Raw genomic sequence first — 20593 nt, forward strand, 5'->3', positions numbered from 1 at the left:
TTAAGCCCTCACCCTAAGGGTCTCATGTCCTATTGTTATGTACTTACAAAGTACTAATACAAATTATTCCATTGTGTACGTACTACATAGGTACAAGTTATTACAGACTGTTACAGAGCACATTACATTGTACTAAATTTAGTTAGGTATAATGTATCAACCCATCCTGGAACCGCCACCTTAACATGGTGGATAGTTTGAGCACCCGAATGATCCTAGGAGCTCTGTTGTCGGGGCTTCGTGCCCCTGGTAGGTGACGGGTCAGACAAGGAGCGGTTCAGAAGCCCCTTATGAGAGACCATCAGGCCCGTTTAGAACCATGAGGACGTCCTTCTGTGGACCCATCACCTGCCGGAGGAGCCATAAAGGGCTGGTGCAATGTGATTCGACCCGGAAACGGAAAAGTGGAAGAAAATTGATTTTTTTCTATTTTTTTATATTATCTGTTTTATAAAAAAAACTTGAACTTGACCTTAAATTATCAAATGATTACAATGAGCTGAATTTTACTTTTTTTTTATAGGAAACGTTTATTCATGATAAATCTTCTGCAAGAAATAGCCCTTTATTTACAATAGGCACAAATAACCGATTCTCCAGCATTCATTTGGCAATGAATGGTTCCAAACAAAAATCACAAGAAATGCACTTTTATGGTGTACTATATTATATTTACAAAACCATAAGTTGGAATGCATAGTATGTGTGGTTTGACTCAGTACACATGAGGTATTGATGGCGTAGAAGTAAGTTCAGTCAGAGTAAAATGTAGCACAGGTGAAGTAATACTGCTAAAAGCAAAAGTAATAGTGGTTTTTACATTGATTTTTTTTTTAATCAATGTCTGTCAATGGTCATTTGATACATAAATATGTACACAAAAAAAAAGAAATCATAATAAAACAATATCTTCTCTTTGGTAGATCCTTATATACATCATATACAGTCAGATAGTACATACTGTAGATCTAGAATAACACCGGGGCCACCGACCAATGAAGTGGCAGATTTGACTTCATCATTGTCTTCAAGTATTTGGTCAAGTTTGACGAGAGCTCCAAAGCTGCCACTCATGTGGAGCGTTCTGTGTTGGCAGGGGTCATGTCCAATTAAAGGGGTCCGAGGCAGGTGCACTGGTACACTGGCTACAGGGGATACACATTTGGTCAGAATATTTGCCTGATTATTATATTGTTGTTGTTTAAAAAAAATAATACTAAATGACATTTTATTACGGACTGTTACAAGAAGTGGATTTTTGAAATATATTTATACTGGCATTTTGGCCACACAACTGATTTGTGCCGTGTCATTGTGTTTTCTTGTATCTTGTCCCTGAGAACATTGGTCATTCTTAATAAAGTTTATAATGGAAATCATCTTTAGTCCCATCCAAAGTCCTGTCCACTCATCTGATAGAAAAGCTGGTTGTACGGCCTGTAGAAGTCTCTAAGCCTCTGTAGCACCTCTGTGGGGATCTCAGGATGTGGTCTGCCTTTTGACTTGCCCAGACAGCGCGGCCTACTGCTTCCCTCTGGCTTCTTCAGACATGGGAAGCCTTTTGTCTCATTGAAATAGAAATGTTTGTCTGATACGACTCTTTTCAGACCGAGGAAGTCCTGCACCCGCCCCATCTCCCCGGCCGGGTCGGACACCAGCCTCTCGCCACTCACGAAGAGAAAGTGGTGGTGGGGGAAGTGCTGCAGCCAGTTGTCCATGTGTTTGGCATACAGGCCGATCCGCACTGCGCTCCACGTAGTGTCAATCTCAGAGCTGGAGGAGTTCCTCAAGGCCAGGCTCTGGAAGGAGGGGAGGCCCGGGTTTTTGGATAAAGTTTGGGTGTAGTCGGATACGGCTCTTGTTACAGGGTCCCGCACCACAACGATCAGCTTGGTCTGGCAGTTCATGGCACAGATACGAGCCGGTGCCTCTTTCGTCACAAAATAGCTGGGGGTCTTCTCCATAGTGATCTGGCCGTCCAGCGTCCGAGGCATCAGGTTCCTATTAAAAACAAAAATGGCACACATAAGAAATAATACAGATTAAAAGACTTTTTTTTTAAGAGGTATCAAGATACTTATGGCTTGAAGTCATCTGACATCATGACGACTGATTTTACAGTATCATGGAGCTTTAAGCCTATTTATTCACAAATGTTTCACTCTCCATTACTAAATATGTGAGCCTCATTCACAAAAGGCTTGATGAGTCACAACTACAAAACCTCAAGAACCACTTAACAGTAATTGTGTGTTCTCTCTTTCCAATGAGAGCTCGTATCACTGCTATTACTACTACTACAACTACTACTAACCCTCACCCCCAGGTATAGAAGAAGAGAGAGATTAAAAAGTATTGAAAAAGAATGACAACAGATAGAATGCATTTTCTACATATATCGACTATACTGAATCAAACCTGTGACCCTCCAAATATGAGGCAGGATTTCTGATTTCTTCTCACTATCCGAAGCCCATGTTTTTCTCAGACAATACGAAACAGAGTTGTCATATCTGGATTGCGTGACAATTGAACAATAAACACTTAAATGAGAGCAACTAAAATAGAGTTTACAATGTCTTACTGAAAACAAGATCTTTGATGTGGCTTTCCTTAAAAATTGCAAAACTGTATTGTCCAAAGTTCAATGAAAAAGTGGAACATTTATAGACACATGGAAAATAACAGGTTTTAAGCATTCACAGTAATTCATTTCTGGCCACAAATATTTATAGTTATGAAGTGACAACAAAGTGTCGATTTGCACAAGTGGACACAAGTACTGTACTAAACTAAAGAGAAAAATGGGTTTACCACTATTTAAGTATTAGAGCAAATGTATTCATGTTTTATGTGAGTGGAGCAGGCCCAATGTAGCTGACTAAAAATAGTTTTATAGAGCATTAGGCAGCGGTTGAGCGTAATTTTTTTCCTGACTGATGTTGCAGGCCTGAGGTTGAAGTCAGAGATCATTACAGGCCAAATTCAACCTCATAAAGATGTATTTTAGCTCTGGGAATATGTTGTTTTAAAATTATATGCATTGAGGGCTGTCCTATGAATTGAAATTCTATGATTTATTATTACCACCTAGAACAAATAAAGAGTGTGACAAGAAGTTTGTAAATCTGATCAACTTTCAAATCTCATAATGAAATGCATGTACTTACTGAAATGCTGGTAGAGAATGAATAGGAGCTTATTTAACTGCCTATTGTTGACCAAATGAGTGTCTACCTGTGTCCAAAAGGTGAACACAGGTACCCAGAGGCATACAAGGTAGGTACTTCTGCAGTCTGATAGGCCCATGTTCCTTTGTTCCCATGTTATTCCCATGTTAGAGCTAACAACGTCCAGACATACCCAACTATAATGTTCCTAGTTGTTGGGATAAGCTGATCATCTATCACTGAAAAAAGGCACAAGATTAACTAATGTTGGCAGAACTAAGTAACTCATGCCCCTAGAGGCCTTAAACGCCACTGCAGGTGTCATAGCATATAGCGTTTTTACTCATTTATTGTCTGTGAGAGTAAATACTACGCTGACAGAAAAGACAAAGGGAGAAAAGGATATTGTACATTGTGCCACAACTCAATGGACACAATGGAGATCATTTTTTTCACTCAAACTTGGCTGTAAACACTGCTAAAGTGGCGCTAGCCGCAGTTAGCTTTGCCCGTTTGCCTGTTAGCTTCTTTTTCGTGATTCCATTAGTGTGTATTGCGCCTCCGACCTGTTGCAGTGAGGTTGCAAGGGTGGTTTTCTGGACAGAGACACCAAGGAGAGATGAAAGACCCCCCAATCATCCCATTGACACTTGTATTATCCCCAGAGGGACTACAAAAAGGATTTATTAAGGTTAACAAGTTACTTAGTTCTCCTTTAAACGAAGGTCAGAAATGAGACAGGTTAGTAAATGTTATTTTTGAATCCATTTACCACACACAATTCCAGTTAAGTTAACATTATCTGTGAACTTAAAAGTGTAGAGCAGGTATGGCGAAGGTTGAGAGCAACCAAGGAGAACATGTGCTGACCAACGACAGTCTAAGTAAGTTTAGAGTTTCCAAAGTTTATTTAAAATCAAGTCGTCTCAATCTATGCCATCAATGAGCCCTATAATAAAGACCATTAATTGATTAATACATGAGCTGCAAAAGGCCTTCCTGTTCCCTCCGCACCCATGTCTAATCGATATGTCTGTCTCTATGACGGATTACTCACTGTTCTGCATTTGTGTGTAAAGGTGTCAGCTCATCCATGTACAGTCTTGGGTATGACCTTCCTGAGTGTCACTTGGGTGAATGACCATAACTTGGCTCCAACACTCATGAATACTTAATGATCTGTGTCCATGGCGGTCCCTATCCCGCTCATCACAGTCTGCACCATTACTGGACAATCAATAGCAGCAATTTTCAGTCATAAATCTGAGGTGTCAAGTCAAAGTGTAAACAGATCGACCATGATTAATGATATGTCATTTTTGTCAGTGTGTGGATGTGTTTGTCAAAGCAAAGCTGAAGTGTATGCATTTATTTATTTGTATAATGAATCAATGAAGTTTGTTTGCTCTTTTGTCTTTATAGAGATGGTATGTCAAAAAAAGAAAGAGCGTGAGATTGGTATGGAGCAACCATGTCGTTCTACTTTATTTACTCAACCAGGTGCGCTTTTTCACTCAAGCTTCATGAATGCAAAATGTGTGAAACAATTTTAGTTTCACAAGTGTCATCAAAATTCAAAGCAGAGATATCTGCCTTTGCAAATGAACTCTCTCTCACTTGTACCTTTTAGATTTTTTTCCTCCACTGTGAGTTTTTCTTGCAACATAATATGTTTTCTATTTAGACATACGGCACATTGGAAAGCCTTTCTAACAACAGCCACATTAGCCTGGAACTCCCTGCTGTTTTAAGGTTGTAGCACTTTTCCTCCCTGGAGAGAAACAGCACCGATTTCATCACTGATAAGTTCTCGCTGCCTGCATCACGAGATTAACCAAAATCTTGGCAATGAGGCTATAAGACTTCCTGCCTCTAAAATTATAGGTCGTGCTGATTAACAGCAGCAGTATACATCCCCTGGAGAGACAGGTCTGCCCCCAAACCAAGATGGCTGCGTAAGAATCACTAATAAAAGACATAAGGTGGATATGGAAATGGTTTGAGTGAAGGGAAAAAAGTCTGTAAACAAGTGATGCATGCCGGGGCAAAAGAGAGACTACTGTGGTTGGACCCAACATTCCAGCCACTGTCTGAAGAAAGAAAACCAGGTTCTCTTCCAGACTAAGCAGTCACTGTCTATGGCAAACATTCAAGCTAAATGCAGACGACAAGAGATGCATATAGCCAAACAATCCCAACAGATCCCAAACAATAGTTCTACTTCAAACAGAGCAGAAGGTCACTGGTGTCAAACCGATACAGAGCGATGACAAAGAGATCATTATATTGTGAGAGATCTACTATAGAGCCACACTCTGTCGCCAAGCTGTCTCTGTGCCATTGTCTAAGAAGAAACCGAAGTAACAGCCGAGCTCGTCTCAATGCATCACAGCAATTAACGTGTTAAGAAGAGCAAGTGTCCCCCGAGGTCAGGCTTGAACTTGGCCACTAAAATGATAAACATACTTCAAAAAGCCTTAGCATTTAAATATCACACTTAATCCAAGCTATAGACGTCAAGTCAACCTGTCAAGACTTTTCCCCTTAAACCAGCCATAGGTCTCCGTTGTGAGGAAGGGGGCCTCGCGGGAAACCACATGACTGACAGAAATAATGTTGCTTCCAACAGAATACACTTTATCTGATATTTTGTCAGTGAATAATAATGTAGAGGAACGAGGGCGTATCGCAACAGGAGGTTATATCTAGAGCATTACATTTTGTTCTACAGTGCTTGGATGCCGTTTGTTGCATAACATCAGTTTATGTTTTTTGTTTCTTACACTGATGCGATCACTCATTAACATTTAGTAAAGTCCTTGATGTGAATCCAGAAGCAAACTTTTTGGTCTTTTTGTACCATATTTCATTCTGTGGCAGCAGTATTGCAGCAGGAGTTTAAAGGGTTTGTGTTCTCCCCTGTAAGTGCATATATATCTCAGTGTCCCACATAGCTAATTCCCTTAAGAATATATGACCGCTTTGTTGTGCCACCACACATAAGAGCACGACCGATTACTGACTTTAATCATTAGAACTTTTTATTGAATACAGAAATTGATAATGTCTCAATAAATCCTGTATATGGAGGAGGAAATGGGAAATTAAGTGCAGAACTCAGTGTGTGTCCGTAGGTGGTGGTACATGTGTGTGGGCAGGACCTGGTTCACTGATGGGGTGATTACTGTGAGCACATGAGGGTCTAGTCCTAATGAGGACTCCCAACAGGAAGTGAGGTCAGGGATGCCTGCTAATGACTTTAAGATTTCCAATTTGTAAGAAGTTTCCACAGAGCCATGGATTTACGGTGCATGGAAGCCTGTAATACCTTTTACACTGTGTGTTGCTCTTAACATCCCTCTTTATTGCTTTAAGATTGTGTGCCTCATATTGTTAGTAATCATTTGTTCCGCCTCGAATCAATGCAATAATTCTACAATTAAGCACCAAGCTAAATGTAATTCACTGCCAGAGAAAAACATGTCTGCAACATATTACCTATTCTCATTCATTGTAACACACTGTGGCACGACTGAAACCTCCAAAATCATAAGAGCACAAGCATGGACCACAATGCACCTCAAATTATTTTAATTCCCACCATATGGGGTGTGAGCGCCGGCCTTGCCAACCTTAAAACACCACCAGAGTCCAACTCCAGCCAAAACCCAGCACTATTAAGGCACACACAAGTTGACATTTAAAGAGCCCACTTCCTGGTCTGCTACACCAATCAGAGACTGTCGCCTGTGGCTTTAGGACTGGACAGCACAAAGAGAATTAAAGCGTGCCCCACATTGCAGTACATTTTCCACATTTCAGTTGTCAGAAACGCAGAATGACATTTAAAGTATGTGACTGTGGAGAGGGAAACAGGAGCAAAGTCATTTTAGAAGGAAATTCAAGGGCAGGTTATTCTAATGTTGCTGTGACAGTGAAAATGTATTGCATTTCTTGGCTTCTTCTTTGATTGGCGTTTCCTGTAGGCCTAACAAAGCTGAATCCATTTCTCATAGTGGCATAAATAGCACTATATATTCAATAAATTAATTGTGACTTCTACTAAATACCCTCTACCCCTTGACCTTGCTTTTACTCCAATCATTACGATCTGGCCTGTCCACAGAGCATCTCACACGAGCTGCACATCTCAAGTACTTATTGCTATACCTCTTCCCATCACTTACAGAAGGAACCTCAACACATCCTTCCCCTTTTTACACTCAAGTCATCCATCCATCCATCCATCCATCCATTTTCTTCCGCTTTATCCGGGGCCGGGTCGCGGGGGCAGCAGTCTCAGCAGAGATGCCCAAACTTCCCGATCCACACACACTTCCTCCAGCTGTTCTGGGGGGACCCCGAGGCGACACCAGGCCAGCTCGGAGACATAGTCCCACCACCGTGTCCTGGGTCTTCCACGAGGCCTTGTCCCACTAGGACATGCCTGGAACACCTCCCGCGGGAGGCGACCAGGAGGCATCCGAAACAGATGCCCGAGCCACCTCAGCTGGCTCCTTTCGACGTGGAGGAGCAGCGACTCTACTCCGAGCTCCTCCCGGGTAGCTGAGCTCCTCACCCGATCTCGGAGGGTGCGCCCAGCCACCCTGCGAAGGAAACTCATTTCGGCCGCTTGTATTCGCGATCTTGTCCTTTCGGTCATGACCCAAATCTCATGACCATAGGTGAGGGTGGGAACGTAGATCGATCGGTAAATCGAGAGCTTTGCCCTCCGACTCAGCTCCCTCTTCACCACGACAGACCGATACAGCGACCGCATCACTGCTGACGCTGCACCGATCCGTCTGTCGATCTCACGCTCCATCCGTCCCTCACTCGTGAACAAGACCCCGAGATACTTGAACTCAACCACTTGAGGTAAGGACTCCCCACCGACCTGGAGAGGGGAAACCACCTTTTTCCGGTGGAAAACCATGGCCTCGGATTTGGAGGTGCTGATCCTCATCCCGGCCGCTACACACTCGGCTGCAAACCGCCCCAGTGCGTGCTGAAGGTCCTGGTTTGTTGAAGCCAACAGAACAACATCATCTGCAAACAGCAGAGATGAAACTCTGAGGCTCCCAAACCGGACACCCTCCGGCCCCTGGCTGCGCCGAGAAATTCTGTCCATAAAAGTAATGAACAGAACCGGTGACAAAGGGCAGCCCTGGCGGAGACCAACACGCACCGGGAACAGGTCTGACTTACTGCCGGCAATGCGAACCAAGCTCCTGCTGCGGTCATACAGGGAACGGACAGCCCTTAGCAGAGGGCCCCGGACCCCATACTCCCGGAGCACCCCCCACAGGGCACCACGAGGGACGCGGTCGAACGCTTTCTCCAAGTCCACAAAACACATGTGGACTGGTTGGGCGAACTCCCACGAACCCTCGAGCACCCGACGGAGGGTATAGAGCTGGTCCAGTGTGCCACGACCAGGACGAAAACCGCATTGTTCCTCCTGAATCCGAGGTTCAACTATCGGCCGGATCCTCCTCTCCAGCACCCTGGAGTAGACCTTACCGGGGAGGCTAAGGAGGGTGATTCCTCTGTAATTGGAACACACCCTCCGATCCCCCTTCTTAAAGAGAGGGACCACCACCCCGGTCTGCCAATCCAGAGGCACTGTCCCCGACCGCCACGCGATGTTGCAGAGACGTGTCAGCCAAGACAGTCCTACAACATCCAGAGACTTAAGGTACTCAGGGCGAATCTCATCCACCCCCGGAGCCTTGCCACCGAGGAGCTTTCTCACCACCTCGGTGACTTCAGCCCCGGTGATGGGCGAGCCCACCTCCAAGTCCCCAGCCTCTGCTTCCTCATCGGAAGACGTGACGGCGGGGTTGAGGAGGTCCTCGAAGTACTCCTTCCACCGCCCGACGACATCCCCAGTCGAGGTCAGCAGCCCCCCACCCACACTGTACACAGTGTTGGTGAAGCACTGCTTCCCCCTCCTGAGGCGCCGGATGGTTTGCCAGAATTTCTTCGAGGCCGACCGATAGTCTTCCTCCATGGCCTCCCCGAACTCCTCCCAGACACGAGTTTTTGCCTCTGCGACCGCACGAGCTGCAGCACGCTTGGCCTGCCGGTACCTCTCAGCTGCCTCAGGAGTCCCACAAGCCAACAAGGCCAGGTAGGACTCCTTCTTCAGCTTGACGGCATCCCTTACTTCCGGGCGCCACCACCGGGTTCGGGGATTGCCGCCGCGACAGGCACCAGAGACCTTACGGCCACAACTACGAGCAGCCGCATCAACAATGGAGGAGGAGAACAGAGTCCACTCGGACTCCATGTCCCCCGCCTCCCCCGGAATCTGGGTGAAGCTCTTCCGGAGGTGGGAGTTGAAGACCCCACTGACAGAGGGATCCGCCAGTCGTTCCCAGCAGACCCTCACAACACGCTTGGGCCTGCCAGGTCTGACCGGCTTCCTCCCCTGCCAGCGGATCCAGCTCACCACCAGGTGGTGATCGGTTGACAGCTCCGCCCCTCTCTTCACCCGAGTGTCCGAGACACGCGGCCGGAGGTCAGACGACACAACTACAAAGTCGATCATCGACCTCCTGCCTGCCTTGACACTCAAGTCAAATTTGCATAAATCTATGTATTGTTTAAGTTCATTGACATGCCTTCACAGGATTGACAGTAAATGTTGATCGGAATCCAATTGCGCATGCCATAGTTCTAGGACAGCATTGACAGATTATAACGCATAACAGGAAGTCATGAAATGTAATTTATCTAATGGACCATGGTTTTAAAGGAACAGGCCACCCTTTTTCTATACTGATATGTTCTTACCTGAGCTTAGACGAGTTGATACATACCTGTCTGGTCTTTGTGTGTGTCCGTGGAAGAGCTTGGTCGCTTCTAGCTTCACTCTGTTTGGAGCTATAGGAATATACTGAGACAACATCTTTGGTCGTTTTGCGTGACTGAGGGCACGCACAAAGACCAGACAGGTACGCATCAACTCGTCTAAGCTGAGGTAAGAACATATCTCAGTATGTAAAAACGGTGGCCTGTTCCTTTATGCATTCAAACCATCTTTTCAACACAACAACAAACAAACTGATTTATTTACAGGACACTTGCACGGCATCGTATTTCCACAATAAAAACGTTCTGTGAGATGGTTGCACCACGACCGAGGCAAATGTGTGTGTTTAAACATAATCACCTTCAAACAGAAAGGAAAAATGTAAGTAAGCCCTTCCAAAACCACATAATAGCAACAAGGCCGTGACAATCAGGGCCATTGTGCCAGGGAAAGCTGAAGTTTGGGAGTCTCCTGTGGTCTTCTCCCAAGTCCCACATGTAACTCATCACTAGTCAGTCCATTCAGAGCGGAGAACACAAAAAAAATCATTACGGCCTCAGTGGGTTCATTTTGATAAGCTTTTTGTGGCTTGACCATCACCATCATTAGGTTCATGCAAACGTAACAGGCAACAATGGATGAAATGTACGCTTCTTGTTAGTGTTGACTTTGTGTGCTGCATGTTAGAACTAAGAAGACTAAGAAATAAGATTAGGTTCTCATCCAAATCCATTCTTTGATTACCTCATGCAAAAATAGCATTTTTTCGGTGTTTAGCTGGTCATACGGAGCATGTTTTGTATTGCTGGCAACAGTATGATTCAAAACATTACGCGGTGTACCTTTAAGTTGACTGACTGTACCAATTTTTGGAGGAATATTCCACACTTGCTTGTAAAGATTCATATTTGACGTAGTTGCAAATCCACAAGCAAACTTAAAGTAACATCCAATGATCACTGACACTTAAAATTTAGCGAATAATCTTAGCTTGACAAAGTATAAGCACACAACTCCACAGAACTAATAAGGTAAATTCTCACGAAACGCCAAGTCCACTGTTGGTGTATAGGAAAAATAGACATGCTGCGAGGAGGGGAACAAAAGAGAAATGTGGCTTCATTAAAGAAGAAAGAGGAGGATGTGGTGAGAATGAGGGGCAGCTGATGTGGTAAAGGGGAGACAAGTGGAGGAGATAAGGCTAAGAAGTGTGTGCGTGTGTGATTTAGCATGCTAAAATTAACGGTGAATGCTTCCATGTGTCCGTATGCTAGCACTTAAGATACAGCTAAGGGCTTAGGCTGATTAAATTACACTTTCAGGGTCCTCTGTCAAGCCCTCGTTTGCCAAAGCACTAACCCACCACATGTTGCTCAAGTTTATAGTAGCATCCTTCATATTACAACTAGTCAAAACATTTTGACCCCCTATATTGAAAATGATGTGAACTGTATGCAGGCTGACATGCAACAATCTGGGATGTACTGTATGGCCCTACACATTTAAATCATATGCCTGTAAATAACAGATACAAGCCTTTTCGTCCATTCAATGCAATTTGCCTGTCTCTCTTTGAGGACCCATGTTCCTGGTATAAGCTCTGATCAGTAAAACATAGTGCGAAAGTTTAACCATGTCTTTTGAAAGTGCATTGCAAGCCTTTAACAGTGAAAATGATAGTGTGCTTTTTAGAGACCACCAGAACCTACTCTTCAGCCTATTGGATTGTCCAAACACATCATTCAAAAAGTGAGCTCAACACACATACCTGCCCTCCTGACCTTTAAACGGTCAGGTTATGGCTTCTTCAACATACACTGTTTTCTAAAATGCAGATAAAACACCTCATTACTTTTTTAACTATTTCACATCAGAAAGCTCAATGTTGATCCAATCGTTTTGTATCGTTTCAAACTTTTCACCCCAAGCTTTGACAACTGAAAGAATTCAAGGCTATACTTACTAGAATAAATCAAATTTGTAACCCACAGTGGCTGGAGTGCGGAGCATGTGAACTTTACAGCCCTCTGCCTGTATTTCATCATTTAATTGGTTTGTTTACATAGAGTTGATTACAGGTTGTAGCTTTCAGCCAGCAGCTCACAGGAGTGAGAAATAAGTTCAAAGTCAGAAATCATTGTAATTCTTACTCACTTATGAGAGCCATATTAGGCTATGCAAACACAGTGAAGGTCTTGTTCAGGTAGGCTGGTAGTCTCAGAGAGACTCACACATAGCCTATCTCTGGCGTTTCCAAACCTTTCAGGCCGGAACCGCCAAAATGACCATGAGAACAATAATATGAATTTACATAGTTTGTTATTTGACCTCAATTCACGCAGCTTTGCTGTTTTTAATAAGAATTACATTATTTTTTATTTTTATATCTTTAAATCATATTGGGACCAACCATCCAAACCATATTGTATTAAGGCAGTTAAGAACTTGACTACTCAATCAAGACAATTATGTATGAGCGATGGTTGTTCTGCTACTGCTTTTGATATTTGCTTTTGATAATCGTGGTCATACCGCCTATGCGATGCCCAATCCTGTCAGACCTTGGAACCTAAGCAGGGAAGGCCTGGTTGGTACTTGGATGGGAGACCGTTTGGTAACACCAGGAAGTCTAGCGAATGTAGTGAGTGAGTGAGTGGTTGGTGGTGGTCGGAGGGGCCGATGGCGCAGACTGGTTGCCTCGCTTCCGTCAGTCTACCCCAGGGCAGCTGTGGCTACAATAGTAGCTTACCACCACCGGGTATGGAGTGTATGAATAATGCAATGTAAAGCGTCTTTGAGTGTCCAGAAAAGCGCAATATAAAACCGATGCATTATTATTATTATTATTATTATTATTATTATTAGGCCCGAGCGGCCTGGCAGGGCTCGGGCCTATTGTAATTGTACGGCAGTGCGCGGAGCGCACTGAAGAAAGACGTGCGCGTAGCGCACGTCCCGAAAAGAGCGCGCAGCGCTCAAGAAACAGAGCGCGGAGCGCTCCCCATGCATGAGACAGTAATAGGGGGGACCCCGGCACCACGCCCTGTCCGGTGAAATAGGCGTGTGCCGCGAAAGCGGCACATTTGTAACTGCTCGTGTGAAAAAAGGTGAAAAATCCAGTGAAGGCGCAACATTGACAAGAAAGTAGTCGATGACGAGCGCAACGCGCTCGTCATCGACCATGGCCACTCTCCAGTCCTTAAAACACTACTAGAGTGACTCAGGGCATTAAGGCCTATCCAATGATATAGGTGTTTGCCGCGAAAGCGGCATATTTGTAGTTGCTCGCATAAAAATCTGAAAAAAAAACGCATTAAGAAATATTGACAAAGAAGTGGTAAAATACGAGCGCAACGCGCTCGTATTTGACAATGAACCTCACGGGTGGGTTACTGGACGAGAGACCTTTCCGACGATATAAATATGGGCCGCCGCAGGCGGCGCTATATTGTTATTGTAAGGGTTTTTCTTATTCTTATTATTATTATTTTTCTTCTCCCCCCCCGGAGGCCGTTTCGGCCACTTCCCACTGATGAAAAGTCCTGAATTTTTGCCCAAAATTCAATTAGGGGAAAAAAAAAACCTCCACATCTCCAAATTTCAAAAATTCAAAAAAATTGCGCGTCAGCGCCCCCTGGAAAAACGACGTTAACATTGCGGCCTATGGCCAGACCCCCCAAAATCCCGAAAACCCCGAAAATTTTAGTTCGTCGTAGACGAAAAAAATTCGGCACAGTTATTGGTCACATGGAACCAAGAAAAAAAACATATTACGCGGTTGCTAGGCAACCAACAGTATGGCGGCCATATTGGCCAGAAGAGGGACCTGGCGCCGAAGGCGCCTTTTCGTGCCCTCGCATTTGAACGAACTCGTCCTAGGGCGTTGAACGCAGCGACCCCTCGGTCGCTCCAGATCATCTACACATGTGGGGCATTAAAAGTTATTAAAAACTTTCTAATAGGATTTCCGGTTTTGTCATGGCAACGCCATGAATTTGGCGTTCGTTTTCGGCGTTCGCCGTCTCCTTCGAAGAGTCATAACTCGCACATACTGCGGCCGATTTTACTGAAACTTGAATCGTTGGTCGAGTCGTCGGCCCCGGATGTTTTGATATGGGAATTTTGAAAATGGGCGCGATAGCGCCCCCTGCAGAGCACCAAATAAAAATGAATGGAGAAAAAAAGTAAACTTTGTCGTAGACAAATAAAATTTGGCACAGACATCCGCCACGTGACCTCGATCAAAAAGTAAATTATGGCCACGCCCATTTTCCCACCGTGTTGCCATGGCAACGACCCAAAATAAAGTTTGGCGTAGCCAAACCAAAATTGGTACACACCTTCGTCAGGACTTACCGAACAAAAAAGTACATTACGCGGTTGCTAGGCAACCCACACAAAGTCGGCCATTTTGGGAAATATCGCGTGATCTGGCGGCGAAGGCGCATTTCTTGCCTTTGCTCTTTTATAAACTCGACCGAGGGTGGCAGCGTCATTTTAACAACGTAGGGCGCGGCAGCGCCTCCCGGTTATTGCGGTGGCGTGCGACGGCGTGCGCCAACCGGCCAACGCTGCTCGCGAGGGCCTCTAAATGCCGCTTGCGGCTTTAATTATTATTATTATTATTATTATTAGGCCCGAGCGGCCTGGCAGGGCTCGGGCCTATTGTAATTGTACGGCAGTGCGCAGAGCGCACTGATGAAAGACGTGCGCATAGCGCACGTCCCGAAAAGAGCGCGCAGCGCTCAAGAAACAGAGCGCGGAGCGCTCCCCATGCATTAGACAGTAATGGGGGGACTCCCGGCACCACGCCCTGTCCGGTGAAATAGGCGTGTGCCGCGAAAGCGGCACATTTGTAACTGCTCGTGTGAAAAAAGGTGAAAAATCCAGGCAAGGCGCAACATTGACAAGAAAGTAGTCGATGACGAGCGCAACGCGCTCGTCATCGACCATGGCCACTTCCCAGTGCCCAAAACACTACTAGAGTGACTCAGGGCATTAAGGCCTATCCAATGATATAGGTGTTTGCCGCGAAAGCGGCATATTTGTAGTTGCTCGCAAAAAAATATAAAAAAAAACGCATTAAGAAACATTGACAAAGAAGTGGTAAAATACGAGCGCAACGCGCTCGTATTTGACAATGAACCTCACGGGTGGGTTACTGGACGTGAGACCTTTCCGACGATATAAATATGGGCCGCCGCAGGCGGCGCTATATTGTTATTGTAAGAGTTTTTCTTTTTCTTATTATTAGGCCCGAGCGGCCTGGCAGGGCTCGGGCCTATTGTAATTGTACGGCAGTGCGCGGAGCGCACTGAAGAAAGACGTGCGCGTAGCGCACGTCCCGAAAAGAGCGCGCAGCGCTCAAGAAACAGAGCGCGCAGCGCTCCCCATGCATTAGACAGTAATAGGGGGGACCCCGGCATAACGCCCTGTCCGGTGAAATAGGCGTGTGCCGCGAAAGCGGCACATTTGTAACTGCTCGTGTGAAAAAAGGTGAAAAATCCAGTGAAGGCGCAACATTGACAAGAAAGTAGTCGATGACGAGCGCAACGCGCTCGTCATCGACCATGGCCACTTCCCAATGCCCAAAACACTACTAGAGTGACTCAGGGCATTAAGGCCTATCCAATGATATAGGTGTTTGCCGCGAAAGCGGCATATTTGTTGTTGCTCGCACAAAAATCTGAAAAAAAAACGCATTAAGAAATATTGACAAAGAAGTGGTAAAATACGAGCGCAACGCGCTCGTATTTGACAATGAACCTCACGGGTGGGTTACTGGACGTGAGACCTTTCCGACGATATAAATATGGGCCGCCGGAGGCGGCGCTATATTGTTATTGTAAGAGTTTTTCTTATTCTTATTCTTATTATTATTATTTTTCATCTATCCGTGTTTTTTTGGAATAACTCGACGAGTCGTCGACGAAAACTCACCATTTTTTGCCCAAAATTAAAAATCCCGGCGATACACAGTGTCAATGAATCCCAATAAAAAATGTTGAAAAATGGCGCGTCAGCGCCCCCTGGAAAATCAGGATTACATTGCGCCTATGGAGAGACTCGAAAATTTAAGTTCGTCGTTTTTGCCCAAAATTCAATTAGGTGAAAAGAAAAAACTTCACATCTCCAAATTTCAAAAATTCAAAAAAATGGCGCGTCAGCGCCCCCTGGAAAAACGACGTTAACATTGCGGCCTATGGCCAGACCCCCCAAAATCCCGAAAACCCCGAAAATTTTAGTTCGTCGTAGACGAAAAAAATTCGGCACAGGGATTGGTCACGTGGAACCAAACAAAAAAACATATTACGCGGTTGCTAGGCAACCAACTGTATGGCGGCCATATTGGCCAGAAGAGCGATCTGGCGCCAAAGGCGCCTTTTCGTGCCCTCGCATTTGAACGAACTCGTCCTAGGGCGTTGAACGCAGCGACTCCCCGGTCGCTCCAGATCATCTACACATGTGGGGCATTAAAAGTTATTAAAAACTTTCTAATAGGATTTCCGGTTTTGTCATGGCAACACCATGAATTTGGCGTTCGTTTTCGGCGTTCGCCGTCACCTTCAAAGAGTCATAACTCGCACATACTTTGGCCGATTTTAGTGAAACTTGAATCGATGGTCGAGTCGTCGGCCCCGGATGTTTTGATATGGGAATTTTGAAAATGGGCGCGATAGCGCCCCCTGCAGAGCACCAAATTAAAATGAATGGAGAAAAAAAGTAAACTTTGTCGTAGACAAACAAAATTTGGCACAGACGTCCGTCACGTGACTTCGAGCAAAAAGTAAATTATGGCCACGCCCATTTCCCCACCGTGTTGCCATGGCAACGACCTGATATCAAGTTTGGCGTAGCCAAACCAAAATTGGTACACACCTTCGTTGTGACGTTCCGAACGAAAAAGTACATTACGCGGTTGCTAGGCAACCCACACAAAGTCGGCCATTTTGGGAAACATTGCGTGATCTGGCGCCGAAGGCGCCGTTTCTTGCCTTTGCTCTTTTATAAACTCGACCGAGGGTGGCAGGGATGGCATAACCCCGTAGGGCGCGGCAGCGCCCCCCGGTTATTGCGGTGGCGTGCGACGGCGTGCGCCAACCGGCCAACGCTGCTCGCGAGGGCCTCTAAATGCCGCTTGCGGCTTTAATTATTATTATTATTATTAAAACTAACAACTTTTAAATCGTCATTAAAAAGTTGTCTGTACCTGTACCAATCCAAGCCTTTGTCGTAAAATCTGTCGAAGAAGTGAGGCTCTGAGCCAACGGCTCTCACGTCTGGGTGAATGCGAAGAAACTCTAGCAATGCCCGGGTTCCACCTTTCTTCACGCCGATGATAAGTGCCTGTGGGAACCGCTTAGCCCCAAAAGTGTTGGACACGGGGATGCTGTTGCTTGGCAGCGAGTGTCCGGCTGCGTCCACCCGCAGAGCGTCGGTGCCGTTGTGCGCGTCAGGAAAGAGACGAGGTGGCGACTCATCCTCAAAGCCATCGTCTATGAAGTTATCCTGTCGATATAAAGTCCTGGGAGCCGAGTCACAGAGTCCGCTAAGGCAGTAGAAGAAGTAGGTAAAGATCAGGAGCATGGTAAAGAACACGGACGCTTTGGACAGCACTTTCCCAGAGTTGAACCTGCCTCTGCATCCGCTACATCCCATGAGTTGATTTCCTGCGCGGTGCCAAAGAGCCCAAACTGCATGCTTCTTCTCTCTCCTCCAGTGATCACAGCGTAATCCAGACTGTTCAGCGCGGGACCTGTTGCGTAAAAACCGGACAGTGTGGAACGGTAGCGCAGTTGTCAGCGTAATTATTAGCGTGGGTCTTCATAATAATCTGTGTAAATTTGTGTTCTCAGCGCGCCACTGTGCGCACTGGGCTTCACACCAATCACTCATTCAAGGTTGCTCGTCTCCTGTACGCCTCCTTCCTTTAAGTCTCCACCCTTCTGCGTCCAGCTCGCCTGGGTAAACGTGCCTCATGGGAGGATAAACTTACTACAGTAAAGCTGCACTCGCTGGCAGTCTCTGTTGAAAGTTACATTGACCAAATATGCCTTGTATCAAATACACAGGGGAAAACACAACACCAACAATGTGTGCTGCAGAAATCTCAAGTATACTCTGTTATGGACATGTTTTACAATTGTAAGCTGAGAAGGCAAAGTGAAATCATCTTGGCCCTTTGAACTAATGATAGATTGTGCTATGTGACAGAGAGGAGCCTCAGGGAAGTCCACCCAATGCTCCAACCTACAGTTTGCCTTTGACAATAATCCCATTGCCGGCTTGTCATCTCTGCAGGGAGGATCCACACTCTGGAAGCATATTGATTACCACAGTCATAATCATCTTAACAGTTCAACCAAGTTTGTTGGGTCAAAGTTTTGTGAGATGGGGAGCTAAAATTGGCAGCAAAAATGAAGTTTGTATTTTTATATTGAATAGAACTTGGGGAATAGAAAGCAGATGCTCTATCTCAGAACCAATATCATTCAAACCCTAAAATAATTTAACCAGAATGTAACGCTTTTCAATTGTTTGTGGAAAAAAAGGATAAACACAATTCATTAGAGCCAACAAAAAGCAATTAGGCAGGAGGAAATGTGGCACAATGACTAAAGGAGCACTAATAAACTGTTTTTGGAAAGGACTCGATCTTTTGTGGCATCTCCAATCATTGAGGTTGAGATCATCTTGGCCTGAAGTATTTTTCTTTTTTCATCAGACATTTTATTTGCTTTTCCATTCTCACTAATTGGAGCCATGCTGACAGCTATGGGCCAAATATAAACAGACAGATTAGGTAAACAAATATTTGAGGGATGCAATCTGCGAACCAGACGCGGATACTTGTGAGCACCTTTATCATTGCTGTCATATTGGTTGCTTACATGGTACCCTGCCCTGGAGCTGTTTCCCCTCTGTTTGCCCTCTGTAGCCCCTTTTTTGTGCAGGTGTGAATTTAGTCATTTTAATTTATTTTAGGCCACTATCTAGTACAGGCAAGTGAGACAGGATTCTCTGGCAAACAACAGCCTGCCGGAGTCAACCATGAGGCAAAGCTTGCTTTCCTCTTTGGGATACTTTGGGATAGGATGGAAAAAAAAAAGAAAAACCTAATTGAGGCAGTAGTCGGTGGTTGGCACCACACTTACACATTTACGGGCATGTAAACACAATGACTGCAACCTCTCCGGCAGAAAGGTTAACAACTCTGCCACTGTGCACCTTAGTTTGCTAATTATAGAATAATACAAACAAATTCCACCATAAAACGTAAAGGGATTTGCTCAGCATTTTTCTTCAGAATGCACTTTCCTTCATGTGCAGGTGTGTTGTAAACATTTCCATTGCAAGGCCTGTAGGGATGCATACATGTGTCTCTCCACTCTCATTTTGTCATTTCCACCACAAGGAAGAGACTGTCGGCTATTTACAATGGCCACAAGAAATGCATATACATTTAACATGGATCCATCTGGATCTAATGCCATCAGTGTTTACTGCTAATAAACTACATGTTATTAGGACTGCACATGCTCCAAAATATTGTTATCGCAAAATCAATTTAGTAAGAAACCAAACAAATACTGCAATATTGATTGATGTATAATATTGTGTGGCATCTTAAAATATTGAAAAGGTCAGATTTTTGTCCTGATCTTTCAAAGTAAGTGCTAATTTTGTTTTGCTTTGTCAAGTTCTTGTCTTTATTAAATGTTTTGACACAGTTTGAATCTAGAACAAACCCCGTACGGCGCTGAATATGCTTTTTCTACTGTAAATCATTTATGTGTTTTTTTCAGAGGCTTTTTTCTTCTCAGCCGCTTTTGATCAAGAATCCTTTGTGGTTATTAGCACAAAGACGGGATGGCTCCTCCAAGCAAGAACTAGCAGCTTATTGCTTATGGCGTCTGAAGTGCAGTGCTTTTGAAGAGACAAAAGACTTCAGGTTGCACCCACACATGTAAGGAACCTAGTGGCCCCAGGTAGCTGAGCACAAAAGCCCACAACAAAGCGGACCCTGTATAAGCCCCACCCTGCACCTAATTCTTCCCAACTTTTCATGTAACTCTCTAAGAATGATGGATGGATTGGTGGGCGAGAGCGAATCACATCTCCTCCGTTTGATTTACTTCCAAAGTTCTTCCTGTTCTCCTCCCTCTCCCCGGCCCACTCGTCATGTCACCACCACACAGGTGTAGCTCCAGCCTTTTGACAAGAACAACCTCACGGTGTACTGCTTCAGTTCATCTCTTTCTTTCTCTTACATCACTTATACGAGTGATATACAGTGTGCGCAAAAGTTTACATACCCTGGCTGTATTTTGGATTTGTTTTGACTATTTTTCAGAGAATATGAAAGATAGCACAAAAAGTTTTCTTTCACTCATAGTCAGTGGTTGTGTGAAGTCATTTATGGTCAAATAACTGAGTTTACTCTTTTTAAATCATAATGACAAAAGAAAATACCAAAAGATCACCATGTCTGGCATGAAAAGATCACCAGGGTCTTGCAAGAAAAGGTAGTTGAACTATATTAAATGGGAAAGGGTTCTAAAAAAGATTTCCAAAGTACTGAGAGTATCAATCAGTAGTGTTCAAA

The 20593-nt window shown here is 44.8% G+C and overlaps 1 protein-coding gene across 1 annotated transcript; it reads right to left on the reverse strand.

Moving 5' to 3' along the window:
• Window positions 1-1291: 1291 nt before the first annotated feature.
• LOC306969570 (heparan sulfate glucosamine 3-O-sulfotransferase 6-like) lies at window positions 1292-18053 on the reverse strand. Its single transcript, XM_079565231.1, has 2 exons — window positions 17198-18053; window positions 1292-2001 (listed from the first exon to the last, which is right to left on the reverse strand). Exons 1-2 carry the CDS (start codon window positions 17644-17646, stop codon window positions 1383-1385), a joined length of 1068 nt encoding a protein of 355 aa, XP_079421357.1. The 5' UTR covers window positions 17647-18053; the 3' UTR covers window positions 1292-1382.
• Between the last annotated feature and the right edge of the window lie 2540 nt (window positions 18054-20593).

This window comes from Gobius niger, assembly GCF_951799975.1.
Source record: "Gobius niger genome assembly, chromosome: 10".
NCBI classification, from domain to species: Eukaryota; Metazoa; Chordata; class Actinopteri; order Gobiiformes; family Gobiidae; genus Gobius; species Gobius niger.